Below are 16,675 nucleotides of genomic sequence, written 5' to 3'. Positions count from 1 at the left end.
GGGCTGTGTTTGGTGATAAAGGATCCCTTCTCTGGGCAGTCTTCCCACTCCAGGCTATCCCAGACTGTCTTCCTCTTATGGCTTGGCATCGTTGACTGGTTAGTCACTAGAGTTTGCTTGTGTGTCCATTAGATCAAATGCCCGCAAAGAGCAAGGACTGTGTAGAGTTGTCTGCATGGTGAGTATAGGATGAGGAATCAGGAAATTAAGGACATTCCATGAGAGAGCAGTTTCAGGGAGGCGTTGAAAAGGAAAGCCAAAGTGTAGGTTGTGATGAAATAGGATGATGGTAAGAAATGAAAGAAGGCAGTTATGAGAAAAAGAGGAGGGAGAGAGATCACCAGGAAAGAAGGGGAGAGAATAAAATGTCTAATTCTAGTGTAGGTGAGATTTGAACATGTTCCTACGCTGTGGTGCAGACCCGTGGAAAGGAGAGGTTGAGGGTGGGAGGAGAGGCAGTGGTAATGACGCATGGAGTGAATCTGAAAGGGACTGGTGGATGCAGGGGAGGGAATGAAGCTCTGGCAGGGGTGGGGGAAAGCACTGAGAAATGTAGACCTGAAAGGTGGGCCCTGCAGTGGGAGGTCATAATGGACTGCTAGGGAGGACCCTATGGCCTAATGAAAACACGGCAGCCTTGGAGTTTTCATACTGCCCTTCATCAGTGGCATGAACTGTAGCAGGTGACAGCGTTTTTTCAAATGCCTCAACTTCCCTGTAGGTAAAATGGGCGTTAACTACCTTCCAGCTCCAAAAATCAGGTGTTGTTGACCCACTTACTTGCAAGTGCTTTCTTGGCTTTTTGTTTGTTTTGAGTTTCTTTGGGGGATGTTTCCATTAGAGGGTGGAGAAGCAAAGTAGGAGTTGGGTCCTCTTAGCATGCAGGAGACAATGCTGTAGGCCTCAGTGATCAGTTTTTCTGAGGGGTGGGCATAGGATAGGAAGAAAAACACAACGTGAATAAAAGGTTTTGGAAGCATGTGTAAAGACCCAGGGGGAGGGTTAGAGGGCAAGGATGCCTGATCCTGGAGGAATCAGACCCTATAGCTGGAGAGAAGGGGTTAGGGAAGGAGTGACCACAGGCTACCTCCCTGACTGCCTCTTACAGGTAAGGGTAATAAGAGAAGCAGGCACACACCTGGAGCCCAAGCATCCTTAGGGATGGCGTGACTGCAAGCCAGCTTTTAGAGATTAATGGGGAGGGTCCATTAGTTTCCACGCAGCTGCAACGGAGAGTCAACGCAAAGATTAGGAAGTCCTGGCAGGAGCTTCGTGAACCCGCAGGCGTGCAGCCCAACCCTGTCTCGCGCGCGTGCCGCGCCCCGGTCCGGCATTCGTGGTGCAGCGCGCTCTCGCCCCACCAGGAACTTCAGGAACTTGGCTTTCATCTAGTTCCCACAGCACGACCTTAGGGTTTTTTTTGGTTTTTTTTTTTTGTTTGTTTGTTTTTGTTTTTTTTCTTTCTGAGTGGGGAGAGGCCCCGCCTTTCCCGGCCGGGGGTTGGCCTCGGGGGCCGCCCCTCCCGTGCTCCCCGGCAGCTGCTCCTTCCCTGAAGGCGCTGGAGGGCCCTGCAGCGGCCCACGAAACCCAATGGCACTACCCGCCTGGCTGCAGCCCAGGTAGGGCGCCCGGCCCGTGGCGGGAGGCGAGGGGTGAGGTGGGTGAGGCGCCAGGGGGGGGGGGCCCCCCCCCCCCCCCCCGACGCCCGCGGGCTGCTGCGCGGGCAGCACAGCGCGGCGCAACCCTGAGCCCAGTGCGCTCTTGAACTCTAAACAGGCATTAGTTTTCAGTTCTCTCTGCAATTCTAGGAGGAAGGCTCTGTTATTACCCCCATCTACAGGCTAGGAAATGGGAAGGACAGGCTACCCTGCCACCCCTTTTGTGCGCCCTCTACCAGTCAGTCCTGCTTTCCTTCCCCCTCTGGCCACCAGGAGTCCTTCGATTGACTTTGTCGGACCCGCTGTCCCAGGGTGGGTTTCAGACCTGCCAGGTGCAGAAACAACTGTTGCATGTGTAGATTCCAGAGCTCTGTTCAGGGGACTTGGGGCTGTGTGTTTAACCAACGCCAGGTTATTCTGGTGCAGGTTTAAGAAAGGCCTCCTTACGCCAGCTCCTCTTAGTGGTTCGCGTGATCTGTAGGGTGCCTGTCATCAAGCTACACTGGATCTGCTTCCTGCTTATTTGCCTTATTTCTCAGAGGTTTCGCGTCTCCAACTAGAAGAAATCCTTGTCTATACTGGCAGGGCCCCTCCCACCACCCTTCTGAACCCCCAAGGCACATTTCAAACAGTGTTTTCCCTAACTACCTCAAATTGTGTATCTGTCAATCATTCCTGAGTCGTCTCCCCAGCAACCCAGTTTTAAACCCGGCTTGACTTCCCTTTTCTGGCCTGAGCCACTAAACTGTTTTCTGTGTGTGTCTGGGGAAGGAAACGTCTGCCCTTGTAAATATAATGGGCAGTGGCAACGTACTACACACACCACCCCCCATCAGAGAATGCATTCACAAGTCAGGTATGGCCAACTACTGAATCACCCACCACTGGGAAATGCCACCACCACTACTCCCCTCTTGTAACCGTGATCTCAGGTTTTGCACTTTGCAGACTGAGTTGCAGGAACACATTGAGCATGTCAAGTGAGCCCTCACCATCTTTTTTTTTTTTTTTAAGTATTCAAAGCCATCTTTGCAATGTTTTAGCCCTTCGTGAAAACAAGGTTAGAACTTTCTCAAAGCTAAAAGTGAATTTTGAAATAGAGCCATCTTTGACTTTAAGCAAACTCAGGATACTCCTTTTAGCAGATAATGTATGCTGTAGGTCCTTTCAAAATCTGAATAAAAGACTCTGATACGGAATGGTTTTCTCTTGCTTGCTTAGGTGGGCCAGCAGGTTAGTTAAAAGATTTGTGCGTAATGCTGAAAAGATTATTATGAAGGAAGTACTTAATGGTATTTTCCTTTATTTATAGGTATAGGAAGAATACCTATCTTTTCATCTACTACTTAATCCAATTCTGTGGCCACTCATGGATATTTACCAATATGACAGTCCGATTCTTTTCATTTGGAGAAGGTAAAACTCCAGAAATCATTTTGGATTTTTAACATTCAATACTTGTTTTCACCTAGTCCTGCTTATGTTAATTTCTCAACTTCTGCGAACTTCACCGAATATCCTTCACTGCTCTAAGATTTAGTAGCCATATTTTTCAGTAACCATTCTTCTTGCTCATTGCAAAAACTAAAACCTTTTTGGAGAAAGGGGGCAGGTGAGTTGAGGGGGGAGGGACTTGGCTTCCCTCTGACTAGGCAGTTTGCTCCGAAAACACAGACATGGCATTGGGGTGGTGCCATCTGACTCTTCCTTTTTGGTTCTGCAGCAAACCTTTTCATATGTGTTGGGTTTTGAGGAAATCTGTAAATGTCAGTATAACCTTTTGCCCAGAGAACTCAGGAATTAACCAGATTCTTTCCTTGTCTTTTTATTCCCCAGGCTTAACATAACTAGAGACTACTAATAAGTAAAAGACAAACTGTATGGTCCCCTTAAGAAGTAATGTGTCCCTAAGTAAATGACACACCTTCTAGATGACTCACCATCCATATGGGAGTTGGTAAAGTCATGTTTCCTCCAGTTTTCTAAAAAGTAAAGATTTTAACCAGCATTTCAATTTTTAAGAAATGAATCACTAAGTGACTGTCAAAATAACATTCTTTTCATGTTCCATCCCCACATGGGTAAGTGTCATCACAGTTTACAACTGTTGGGTGGCTTGACAGTTTGAGCAACTGCTGGTTTCAGCTAGAAACAAACACATAGAATGTACCCGAGAAAAACCATGCTCTGCTCATCAATTCAGACTTCTGTATCATAAGGAAATACATCTGATTCTGAGGTGCCATAACTATCTTTGGTTGCTTTTTCTTACTGTGAATCTGCAGTTAAAGTCTTGCCTTCAGCAACCTCCAAAGACACAACCTAAGGCTTGAATTCCAACTATGAATGTTGGGAGTCTTCAATCAGGTGAAAACATGAGCGGTGGGAAAACTTCCTGTATGTTTATAGGGGGAAAAGTCAACGCTTCTAGGCCTTGAAAATTAGCTGGGGCGTTGTGGGCATATTACAAGTCATTCACGCCAAGAGTTACAAGCAATGAACTCCTCCTTATCCTGCCTGGCCTTTCCAGTGGGAAAAATTGCTTTAGTTGGCAGTATATTTATTTCTTAATTATTATCCTACTGTTAAAATTAGAGAAGCCTCTTATTAAAGTAACACAACCATTCATATGGAAAGCAGACTGAAAACAGCTAAGTAGGAGTTCAGTATAATTCCTGAGTCAATGTATAAATTAAATAGCTTAGTAGCAGTCTAATCACCTGAAGAGTAACAGCTGCTACCTTCTCCATCCCAGAGCTGTGTAATGGGAAGTGCTCTTTTATAGCAAGTGTGGGGCAGTGGATGAGAGCATGGACTTCCGTCCCTCAGGGACCATCTATGAAATGGGAATGATGATAATAGTGCTCACCTTATAGAGCTGTTGAGAAGAGAAACCCTTAGTTCTCCATAAGTTACCATCATGTGAATGATCACTGGGCAATAAAGACAGCCAACTCTTCCCTAGATGTTTCTTAACATGGTAGGATTTCCTTTTAAAATTTAAGCCAACAAATACATCCTATTTAGAGGAATAGTTGTTTCTCCTATTTCGTTTTTTTCCAAATGCAGTGTGGGCTCTCTGCAGTGCAGACTTCAAAAGTCCCCACCAGAGGCCCAGGTTCTAATAAAGTTTTAGAAAGCCCAAACCAAACACATATAGGACACAAATAAGATGTTATTAAGCATGACATCATTATGAATGTCCTTTCCATAAAGCTTCTCTAGTATCCTATTTTTCTCATCTTTGTCATTTTCTTGTCAATGAAAAAGGTGTGAGCACACCAGCTTCTTCAGTAAGTTTACCTCCAACCTGTTTACAGTTGATGGTTTAGATTCTACCAGGTTACTTTTATTTGGGAATTGCTTTATAACATATTGGGAATTATATATATGGAGAGTAAATACTACAGCTTGTCCATGGGCCTTCTTTTTCAAAATTTTGCTGCTTTTTTAGCAGAGGAGCAATTAAGATATACTACAATAGGAAGTACTTTGTTTGGTTGCATGGTATTAGTAATTTAGTAGCTGTTAGGAAATTTCTCACATGTACAATGAGAAAAGAAGTAAATAATCACAATTTTTATTTCAAAGTGCTGCATAGATGTGGGTTGTGACCTAGCTTTTACCTTATTGTATCTGTTTCTAATTCCTGGACACAGATTCCATGGTTGACACTTTCTACGCTATTGGTCTTGTGATGCGTCTTTGCCAGTCCATTTCCCTCCTGGAGTTGCTGCACATATATGTTGGCATTGAACCAAACCATCTCTTTCCCAGGTTTCTGCAGGTAGGTTTGGTTTTGTTTTGTTCACGATCTATCACTGGGGGCTCCTGGGTGGCGCAGCCAGTTAAGCAGCCAACTCTTGGTGTCGGCTCAGGTTGTGATCTTAGGGTTGTGAGATGGAGCCCTGTGTCGGGCTCCTCACTCCACACGGAGTCTGCTTCATGTTCCCTCTCTCTCCCCGCCTTCCCCTCCCACCTGTGTGTGTGCTCTCTCTGTCAAATAAGTCAATCTTGAAAAAAAATACACATGATATTATTGACTATATTCTCTATGCTGTACTTTTCATTCCTGTGACTTATTTTAAAACTGGACATTTGTACCTCTTAATCTCCTTTATCTGTTTTGCCCATCCCCCCAAATACCCCTCCTCTGGCAACCATCAGTTAGTTCCCTGTATTAAGAAATCTGTTTGGGCCCTTTATTTATTTATTTATTTTTTGTTTGTTCATTCATTTGTTTTTTAGGTGCTACAAATAAGTCAAATTATGTGGTCTTTGTCTTTCTAACTTATTTCACTTAGCATAATACCCTCTAGATCCATCCATGTTCTTATCAATGGCAAGATCTCATTCCTTCTCATGGCTGAGTAATATTCGTTTGTGTGTGTGCACACGCACCACATCTTTATCCATTCACCTATGGGTGGACACTTGGGGTTGCTTCTATAACTTGGCTGTTAGAAATAATGCCTATGAACAATAGCAATATTGCAGTAAACACAGGGGTGCATATGTTTTCAAATTAGTGTTTTTGTTTTCTGTGGGTAAATACCCAGTAGTGGAGTTACTGGATTATATTGTATTTCTATTTTTAATTTTTGAAGGAAATTCCATACTGTTTTCTCCAGTGGCTGCATTAATTTACATTCCCACCAGTTGCCTTTTCTCTTCATCCTTGCCAACACTTCTTGTTTCTTGTCTCTTTGATTCTAGACACTGCCAAGTATGAGGAGGTATCTCATTGTGGTTTTGATTTGCATTTCCCTGATGATTAGAGCATCTTTTCATGAGCCTGTAGGCCATCTGTATGTTTTCTCTGAAAAAATGTCTGTTCAGTTCTTCTGCCCAGTTTTTAATTGGATTGTTTGTTTTTCTGATGTTGTATAAGTGCTTCATGTATATTTGGATAGTAACCCCTTACCAGATATTTCTCATTCAGATACATTCTCCCACTCAGTAGGTAGCCTTTTTGTTTTGCCGATGGTTTCATTTGCTGTGCAAAGGCTTTTAATTTTGGTGTAGTCCCAGTGGGTTAATTTTGCTTTTGTTTCTCTTGCCTGCGGAGACATATGCATAAATATGTTGCTAAGGCTTATGTCCAAGAGATTACTGCCCATGTTTTCTTTTAGGAGTTTAATGGTTTTAGGTCTCACATTTAGGTCTTTAATCCATTTTGAATCTGTTTTTGTGTATGTTGTAAGAAAATGGCCCAGTTTCTTTCTTTCACGTGTAGCTGTCCCATTTTTCTCAATACCATTTGTTGAAGAGACTGTCTTTTCCCCATTGGACATTATTGCCTCCTTTGTTGAAGATTAATTAACCATATAATCATGGGTTTATTTCTGGGCTCTCTGTTCCGTTCCTTTGATCTATTTGTCTTTTTTTGTGCCAGTACCATGCTGTTTTGATTACTTCAACTTTGTCATATTATCTTGAAATCTGGGATTGCAATTCCTCCACTGTGTGGTTTTCTCTCAAGACTTCTTTGTCTATTCAAGGTCTTTTGTGGTTCTGTACAAATTTTAGGATTATTTGTTCTAGTTCTGTGAAAATGCTTATGGTATTTTTACAGGGTTTGCTTTGAGTCTGTAGTCTGCTTTGGATAGTATGGACATTTTAATGATAATTCTTCATGAGCTTGGTTCTGCAGGGAGATTTTAATCACTTACCAGTATTATAGAATCTGTTTTTTAATTTAATTTTATTTTTTTATTTATTTGACAGATCACAAGTAGGCAGAGAGGCAGGCAGAGAGAGAGGGGGAAGCAGGCTCCCCGCTGAGCAGAGAGCCCGATGCGGGGCTCAATCCCAGGACCCGAGATCATGACCTGAGCTGAAGGCAGAGGCTTAACCCACTGAGCCACTCAGGCGCCCCTATAGAATCTGTTTTATACTTTATACTATTTCAGGCTCTCTTGACTTAAAGTGAGCAGTTGAAAAGCAAATCCCTGAAAAATTGCAACTCAAGTCACTGATAAGAATTCTATGAAAAAAATGACCTTACTCCAAGACATTGCACCATTAGACTAGGCAGTTGGAAACATTCAAGGCAACGAGGCTGTTGCTTTGGGAAGCATGGAGGTGATCTTCTCTTAAGAGTTGGATTTCAGGGGCACCTGGGTGGCTCAGAGGGTTAAAGCCTCTGCCTTCGGCTCAGGTCATGATCCCAGGGTCCTGGGATCTAGCCCCGCATCGGGCTCTCTCCTTGGTGGGGAGCCTGCTTCATCTTCTCTCTCTCTCTGCCTGCCTTTCTGCCTACTTGTGATTTCTCTCTGTCGAATAAATAAATAAAATCTTTAAAAAAAAAAAAAAAAGAGTTGGATTTCAGAGCCACTTGCCACTCTACCTGTGCCACTGTCCTGGGCACTGGAGGACAGAGGAGAGTCATAGGATTGGAGTCATTCAGACTTCGGTTTGACTCCTGGCTTCTCTAGCTACACTGTGGGGTCAGATCCATAGCCATTGAGCTGTTTCAGGGAAAAGACACCACACAAAATATCTGGTCAATAGTAAACGGCCCAGGGGCACTGGGTGGCTCAGTCAGTTAAGCATATGCCTTTACAGCTCAGATCATGATCCCAGTGTCCTGTCCTGGGATGGAGCCTTGCATTGGGCTCCTTGCTTGGCAGGGAGCCTGCTTCTCCCCCAACCCCCATGTCCTCTCTCTCAAATATATAAAATCTTAAAAGAAAAAAAAAAAAGTAAATAATCGCTCCCAAAAAGTTTCCTTCACCAATATCCAAAGAATAGAATATTCAGCCATTTCTTGTTCTTTTTGCCAATTTTTACTGAATACAAATGCAAAGGAGAGACCATTCATGTTTATCTAGTATATCTAATATACATCTAATCATAGACTTGGGACTCCTACAGACCTGGATTCAAATCCCAGTTCTAGCTCTTATTAGTTGTATGAATTTATTTTTTTATTTCAAATTTTTATTTAAATTCTGGTTAGTTAACAGATAGTGTAATAGTTTCAGGAGTAGAAACTAGTTGTATGAATTTAAACAATTTCCATTTAAACATGGAAATTGTTCTGAACCTCATTTTCTCATGTGATGTGAAAATAACACTTACCTCATGGAGTAACTGGAAAAAAATGGGTGGGATAAGTTCCTAGTGCTTAGTTAGAATACAATATCTGGAAGCTATTGCTATTATTTTAGCTATTATTTGTTTCCTGTACCAGGTCTTTAGCCCTAGATGACCATGTTCCTTTTTCTTTTCTTTTTTTTTTTTTTTTAAGATTTTATTTAAGAGAGAGAGTGAGAGGCCACACTAATTTGGGGGTGAGGGGAGAGGGGCACAGAGACAGGGAGAGGGAGAAGCAGACTCCCCACTAAGCAGGAAGCCTGATACAGGGCTTGATCCCAGGACCCTGGGTAATCCCAGGACCCGGAGATCATGACCTAAGGCAAAGGACACTTAACCTATTGAGCCGGCAAAGGACACTTAACCTATTGAGCCATCCAGGCACGCCCACCATATTCCTTTTTTAAAGCCAGGTTGAAGGGTGGTGCCTGAGTAGTGCAGTTGGTTAGGCAACTGCCTTTGGCTCAGCTCATGATCTCAGGATCCTGGGATCAAGCCCCGCATCAGGCTTCCTGATCAGTGGGAAGCCTGCTTCTTCCTCTCCCTCTCCCTCTCCCTCTGCTTGTGCTGTCTTTTCCTCTCTCTGTCAAACAAATAAATAAATCTAAATAAATAAGTAAAGGCAGGTTGAAGGAAGATGAGAAATTCACGGGTGGAGACTCAATACAAGAAATCATTGCTGGTAAGGCAAGAAAAAAAAATGCTATTTTCCATATGAAGAGAGATAAGTTAGGTGACTATGTGAACATGAGTTTGAAATATGCAGAAAAAGGGATTTCTGTGAGGATAACTTTAACTATTTGCAAAATAAATTGGAAAAATGGAAATAACTAAATTTGACAAATTGGCATTGTGAAAATAATTTGTCAGAATCTGCATTTACTGCTAACATCTAGCAAAGTATTTAGGATAAACATATGCCTTAAATTTTTGTTGATTAGAGTGACACAGATTCTTATACTAAAATCTGTTTAAAATACCATGAAAGTTTAAAGATGGAAATAGGAATATAATCCTAAGGAGCCTATTAAGAACTTAGCATTAGGGGCGCCTGGGTGGCTCAGTGGGTTAAAGCCTCTGCCTTCAGCTCAGGTCATGATCCCAGGGTCCTGGGATCAAGCCCCACATCGGGCTCTCTGCTCAGCAGGGAGCCTGCTTCCTTCTCTCTCTGCCTCTCTGCCTACTTGTAATCTCTGTCTGTCAAATAAATAAATAAAATCTTTAAAAAAAAAAAAAAAGCATATTACTTGGGAACAAGATTTATTGATATTTATTCCTTATTAACAACTTCATGCTAATTCTAAAGAACAGAATGAACTACCCAGTTAAATGAAAGCTGTAGTCCATCATATGGAATTATTTTGCCTCGAATATGACCAAATTCATTGAAAGTCTAAGCATGTTTTCTTTCGCTAATACCTTTTTGGACTTTTTTTTTTTTTTTAAGATTTTTATTTATTTGAGAGAGTGTGAAAGATATTTATTTGAGAGAGAAAACACGAGTGGGGAGGGACAGAGGGACAAGTAGACTCCCCACTGAGTGAAGATCCTGACAGGCTGCTCGATCCCAGGACCCTGAGATCATGACCTGAGCTGCAGTCAGAAGCTTAACCAACAGAGTCACTCAGGCACCCCTGGACTTTTTACTTCTTTAAGCTACATTGGTGAATAATAGTTTCATAGTAAAACAGCATTTTCAAAATTAAGAGTAGTGTTATTTTAGTTATTGACAGTGTGAGGAATGCAAGTGAGAAATGGGACAGGTAGACTTGGAGGAAAGAAAATAGAACACCTTAATGATGCCTATAAAATGTGCACCTTTTTTATTTCCAAAATTATGTAGGCTTGTCCAGTAATAGAAATTATTATACAACTTAGAAATCTGATTTCTTGGAGTTCCAGAAGTTCCGGAGTATTTAAATGTGATTTTAATCATATTAATGTAGTGCTTTATAGAACTATGATCACTGTAATCAAACTATATCCTGGTTTGGTAATTTAAAATAATAATGGCAAATATATGTTGAATCTTCTTTAATTTTTTTAAGATTTTATTTATTTATTTGACAGAGACACAGCAAGAGAGGGAACACAATCAGGGGGAGTGGGAGAGGGAGAAGTAGGCTTCCCACCCAGCAGGGAGCCCAATGTGGGACTTGATCCCAGGACCCAGGATTAGGACCTGAGCCCAAGGCAGATGCTTAAGGACTGAGCCACCCAGGCAGCCCACACTGAATCTTTTTTATTCAAAGTGAGTTTGTAGTGCCTACTGTTAATGGGGCTCAAGTGATTTTTAAGTCTTTTTTGTTGTCAGGGATAACAGGAAAGGGATTCACCACATCAGGGAAGATGGCTACCATTTTCATCATGGGCTACTATTAATTTTTGTTGTGATTGTTTGGCTTCTTTTCTTTTTTTTTTTAATCTCTTTGCGATTTTTATCTGTACTCTATTTGGATTACTCATTTCCTATCTTCTGTGTAGTTTTCCAAAAGGAGCCAGTGCTGGAAAGAGCTTTGAAAAACCCATATCCTCATGTTCAAAGTTTCATTTTCTACCCCCTTCCTTTGAGTTCTGCCAACAGTTAGAAGAATTATGGGGTGACTCCAAGGCCTCTGTTTTAAAATAACCAAACAAAACTCTAAGATTGTGTAACCTTTCTTGGTTTTCCTGTTTCCCCATTTTTAAGTGAAGAAAGCATAGTTAAGAATGTGGCTAAGCTACTTAGTAATCCTAGCTGAGTGCACACAGTTTCTTGAAAAATGCTTGGTGCCCGGCTGCATTCAGTGGGCCAAAAAACACGTCCGTGTATTTGTGATGTTATTTTGCCATTACTGTTGTGAGACTGAGGCATGACTGAATTTTCATTTTGGAAACTGGCCTTATAAAATGTCAAGATAAGTAATTGCAAAAAGCAGTAGGAAAATTGAGCTAATTGAGCCATGTATCAGATGGTGGTGGTACGTGTACAGGAGGTCTGTGTGTTTTCTGTGTCTCGTTCTGTGCATTTTTAGGTGTTTTGTACACACATCTTTATTTTGACAGAGAAAAGTCTTTATGAATTCCTAAAATTACACACAATTGACAGTAAGACTAAAATAATGTAACAATAAAAAATTTTTATGTATTTTCAAAATACACAATGTACAATAAGATAACAATAAACAGTAATAAATGTTATGTATTTTTTTTAAATCTACTTTAGGGGGAAAAGGCAAAGATGATAACATAATAGTTGCTTATAGACATCCGTTTTTGGAAATAATTACATGTCCACTAAAATCATATAAAGAAATATAACAAATTTTCTATGTTTTAATTTATAAAATGGGAAGGTAATTTAGGTCCCAAACACATAACTATTTTTTTTTTAAATATTTTGTTTATTTATTTGAGAGAGAGACAGTGAGAGAGAGCATGAGCGAGAAGGTCAGAGGGAGAAGCAGACACCCCATGGAGCTAGGAGCCCGATGCGGGACTCGATCCCGGGACTCCCGGATCATGACCTGAGCTGAAGGCAGTCATCCAACCAACTGAGCCACCCAGGCGTCCCACACATAACTATTTTAAGACATGATAATGTAGGTGAAAAGTAGACATCTTTCCTCTCCAACCCCTTCCTTCCACAAGGCTCATATACTTAGCTTGGTAAAAAAGAGAAAAAAGGTTGGATTGGGAAATTCATATTTCAGTAGATGTAATCAAATCAACTAGGCTTTTATTTTCTATTTTATGTTATTTTTTTAAAAACAACTTGGTTTTTATAGTGTGGAAACACTGCCAACCCTGATATACTGATTTTGAAGGACTTTGTTCTAACATTGTGCAGAAGCCTGAGAAAGAGGTTTTTACTGACATAGCCTTGGGTTGTTCTCAACTCCAGGAGGTGGGAAAATATCCACAAAACTAGCCTTTAGATGGGGACTTTCGACCCATGTACATTTAGGAAACCCTCCAAGTAATCCTGTTTACTCCTTTACCTTTTGAGAAATGCTTGAAATTCAAAGACTTCATATATAACTGAATTAAAATGACTAAAGTCTGCATTTGTCCTTTGCGTTGTAGGAAACACTGCCGCACATGTGTTAATTTTACAAAACATGAAAAATCCATAAATCAAAACACTAGGAATTACTATCCCCAGATTACTGTGCCCACAAAAACTTAATTTGCGAACCCAAATTGCAAAAACCGCTTTTATATTTATGAATATCACCTATTTCTGCTAAGGGCAGGCAAGGGTCTGCTTGCCAAAAATCACTCCAAATATTTCTCACAGTCCTAGATTCTTAGAACAAATACGAAGAAAATACCAAGGGGTGTCTTAACATAAACCCTTCAAGGAAAACAGCCAAGTTTCACCCTAATTTCTTTTTAGCTGTGAAGCAGGTGCCTCTTTGCATTGCTAGATTAAAGAATCTGGTTTTCCATATAGTCATATGGGTTTTCTCTCCAGTTTTGAGTTGAGAACAGGTTTGTACTCAGGTTTAGGTTTATCCAACAGGTTAGATAAAAACCGTACTGGGGATTGTGTCAAGCTGACGTTCTCGGTATTGAAGCCTCCTGGGAATGAATGACCTAATTGCTCTGTAGGTAAGATTTTAGATTTTTTTAAGATTTTTTTTTATTTGATCCATGGAATTCTTTAGTGTGATTATTATAAAACTGTATTTATAGTATAATTTTAAAGATGCTGAGATTAGGGGCACCTGGGTGGCTCAGGTCAAGATCCCAGTGTCATGGATTCAAGCCCCACATTGGGCTCCTGGCTCAGCAGGGAGTCTGCTTCTCCCTCTCCCTCTGCGTCTCCCCCTGCTTATGCTTTCTCTGTATCTCTCTGTCTCAAATAAATAAATAAAATCCTTTAAAAATTTGTAAAAAAGGCTGAGATTAACCTTTTTTATTCAATGATAGTCTTAATGATCCATATAGAAAAATATATTTTCTGTAAATCACTATGTTAAATTATATTTATTTAATTAGTAATAACTTACATTTATTTAGGGATTTTTATATGCCACATAGTTCTCTACATTCTTCATGTGCATTAACTCATTTAATCTTCAAATCTTCAATCACAACCTTATCCTTTATAGTTTACTATATAATGCTAATGCTAATTATTATCTGCAGTATGATTACTTAACACAAAAGCTAAATAAATGACTCAAGGCCACATATATTGTGGATGGTGAAATGAAAATTTGGATTTAGGCTATTTGTCTTCAACTCTAAACTATTCTAAATTTGCTTACTGTGTATCTCCCAAGTAGGATGGAAATACTCTAAGGGCTGGAACTTGGTCTCGTTCATAGCTACAACTCCCAGGACCAAGAGCACTGCACTCAATAAGTATTGAATGCAGTGTGATAAATGATAAATAAAAAAATATATGTAAATAGAAATATGTAAATGCTTATGTCTCCTAGAAGAAGGTAATCGGTGGTTTTGAACATATTAAGGATATGTTTCTAAAGTTCTCAACAAAAGTTCATAGGATCAAAATAGTTTGGGTTATTATTTTAGTAAAATTATAGTCTTTGAGGCTAAAACTAATTTGTATTTTTTTAAATGAAGCAAAATTAACATGTGTTATAGTTCAGGTATACAATGATTTCAGCAATTCTATACACTACTCAGTGTCCATCACAATAAGTATCTTTTAATCCTCTTTATTTCACCCATTGCCCCCACCCACTCCCCCTTGTGCAACCATCAGCTTGTTCTCTGTATTTGAGTCTGTTTTTTTCTCCTTTTTGTTTGTTCATTTGTTTTGTTTCTCAAATTCCACATATGAGTGAAATCATACAGTATTTGTCTTTCTCTTTGACTTATTTCACTTAGCATTATACGCTGTAGGTCTATTCATGCTGTTGCAAATGGCAGGATCTCATTTTCTTATGGCTGAGTTATATTCCAGTCATATGTAGAATTTAAGAAACAAGAAGATGAACCTAGGAGAAGGAAAGGAAAAATAAGATAAAAACAGGGAGTTGGGGCACCTGGGTGGCTCAGTAGGTTAAGCAGCTGACTTTGGCTCAGGTTATGATCTCAGAGTCCTGGGATCAAACGCTGCATCAGGTTCCCACTCAGCAGGCTTCTCCTTCTTCCTCTGTCCCTCCCCCAGCTTGTGCACGCTCTCTTTTTCAAATAAATTTAAAAAAATATTTAAAAATAAATTTTTTTTAAAAGGGAGGCAAACCTTAAGAGACCCTTAGGTATAGGAATGTTTCCTATACCTAAGGGTCTCTTAAGGTTTGCCTCCGAAACTGAGAGTTGGGGGGGGGATGGGGTAGCTGGGTGAGGAGGTTGCTTGATGGAATGAGCATTGAGTATTATATGCAACGGATGAATCACTAAACTCTACCTCTGAAACTAATACTACACTATATTAACTAAATTGAATTTAAATAAATAATTTTTAAAAATATTCCATTATATATAATTATACTACATCTTTTGCCATTTTCTATGGATGGACACTTGGGTTGCTTCCTTACCTTGGCTATTATAAATAATGCTGCAATAAACATAGGGGTGTGTATATCTTTTTAAATTAGTGTTTTCATTTTCTTTGGGTAAATATCTAGTAGTGGAATTAATGGGTCATATGGTAATTCTATTTTTAATTTTTAAGGAACCTTCATACTGTCTTCCACAGTGACCGCACCACAGGCATTTTCACCAATAGTGCACGAAGGTTCCGTTTTCTCCATGTCCTCATTAATACTTATTTCCTGTGTTTTTTATTTTAGCCATTCTAACTGATATGAGGTGGTATCTCGTGGTTTTGATTTGCATTTCCCTGATGACGAGTGATGTGGAGCATCTTCTCATGTGTCTGTGGCCATTTGTATGTCTTCCTTGGAAAAATGTCTGTTGAGGTCCCCTGCCTATTTTTAATCAATTTATTTGGTATATTTGGTGTTGTAGAAGTTCTTCCTATATTTTGGAAATTAGTACCTTATAGGATATATACTATTGGCAGATATCTTCTCCCACTCAGTAGGTTGCCTTTTTGCTGATGGTTTCCTTCACAGTGCAGAAGTTTATTTGGGTCTCAATAGTTCAACTTCACTTTTAATTCTCTTGACCCAGAAGACCTATCTAGAAAAATGTTCCTATAGTTGATGTCAAAGAAATTATTGCCTACATTTTCTTCTAGGACTCTTATGGCTTCAGGTCTCATGTTTAGGTCTTTGACCCATTGTGAGTTTATTTTGGTGTGTAGTGTAAGAAAGCAGTCCAGTTTCATTCTTTTGAATGTGGCTGTCCCGTTTTCCCAGCACCATCTGTTGAAGAGACTCTCTTTCCCCCATTGTGTATTCTTGCCTCCTTTGTTATAGATTAATTGACCATATGAGCATGGATTCATTTCTAGGCTCTCTATCCTGTTCCCTTGATTTATGTATCTGTTTTTGTGCCAGTACCATACTGTTTTGATTAATACAGCTTTGTCTTTTGATTAGTACAGCTTTGTCATATATCCTAAAATCTGGGATTGTAGGAACTCCAGCTTTGTCCTTCTTTCTCAAGATTGCTTTGTCTATTTGAGGTCTTTTGTAGTTCCACACAAATTTTAGAATTATTCATTCTAGTTCTGTGAAAAATGCTGTTGGCATTTTGATAGGGATTGCGTTACATCGGTAGATTGCTTTGGGTGGTGTGGACATTTTTTAACAATATTTGTTCTTCTAATCCATAAGCGTGGAATATCTTTCCATTTACATGTCATCTTCAATTTCTTTCATCAGAGTTTTATAGTTTTTGGAGTACAGAGCTTTCATCTCCTTGGCTAAATTTATTTCTGGTTATTTTGTTATTTTTTCTATGTAATTGTAAATGTGATTGTTCTCTTAATTTCTTTTTTCTGCTTCTTAATTCTAGAAATTCTCTCCATAGAGGGAGTAGTTTATAAC

The 16,675-nt window shown here is 40.0% G+C and overlaps 1 protein-coding gene across 2 annotated transcripts in view; it reads left to right on the top strand.

Annotated features, from left to right (window-relative positions):
* The window catches only part of LOC111156576 (3-hydroxyacyl-CoA dehydratase 4), a 97,439-nt gene that overhangs the window by 56,762 nt on the left and 24,002 nt on the right, over positions 1 to 16,675 (top strand). Inside the window, exons 1-3 of one of the 2 annotated variants that reach the window (XM_022517563.1) lie at positions 1,593 to 1,619; positions 2,971 to 3,074; positions 5,318 to 5,445. In XM_022517563.1, the coding sequence (XP_022373271.1) occupies positions 3,044 to 3,074; positions 5,318 to 5,445 (159 nt within the window). In that variant the 5' untranslated portion in view covers positions 1,593 to 1,619; positions 2,971 to 3,043. Of the gene's footprint in view, positions 1 to 1,592; positions 1,620 to 2,970; positions 3,075 to 5,317; positions 5,446 to 16,675 lie in introns of those variants that run through there. The other variant, XM_022517562.1, reaches the window with a different exon arrangement.

This window comes from Enhydra lutris, unplaced genomic scaffold, assembly GCF_002288905.1.
Source record: "Enhydra lutris kenyoni isolate GAN:26980312 unplaced genomic scaffold, ASM228890v2 scaffoldscaffold47, whole genome shotgun sequence".
Taxonomy (NCBI): Eukaryota; Metazoa; Chordata; class Mammalia; order Carnivora; family Mustelidae; genus Enhydra; species Enhydra lutris.
The sequence above is the reverse complement of the archived record's forward strand: the minus strand, read 5'-3'. Positions and strand labels throughout refer to the sequence as shown.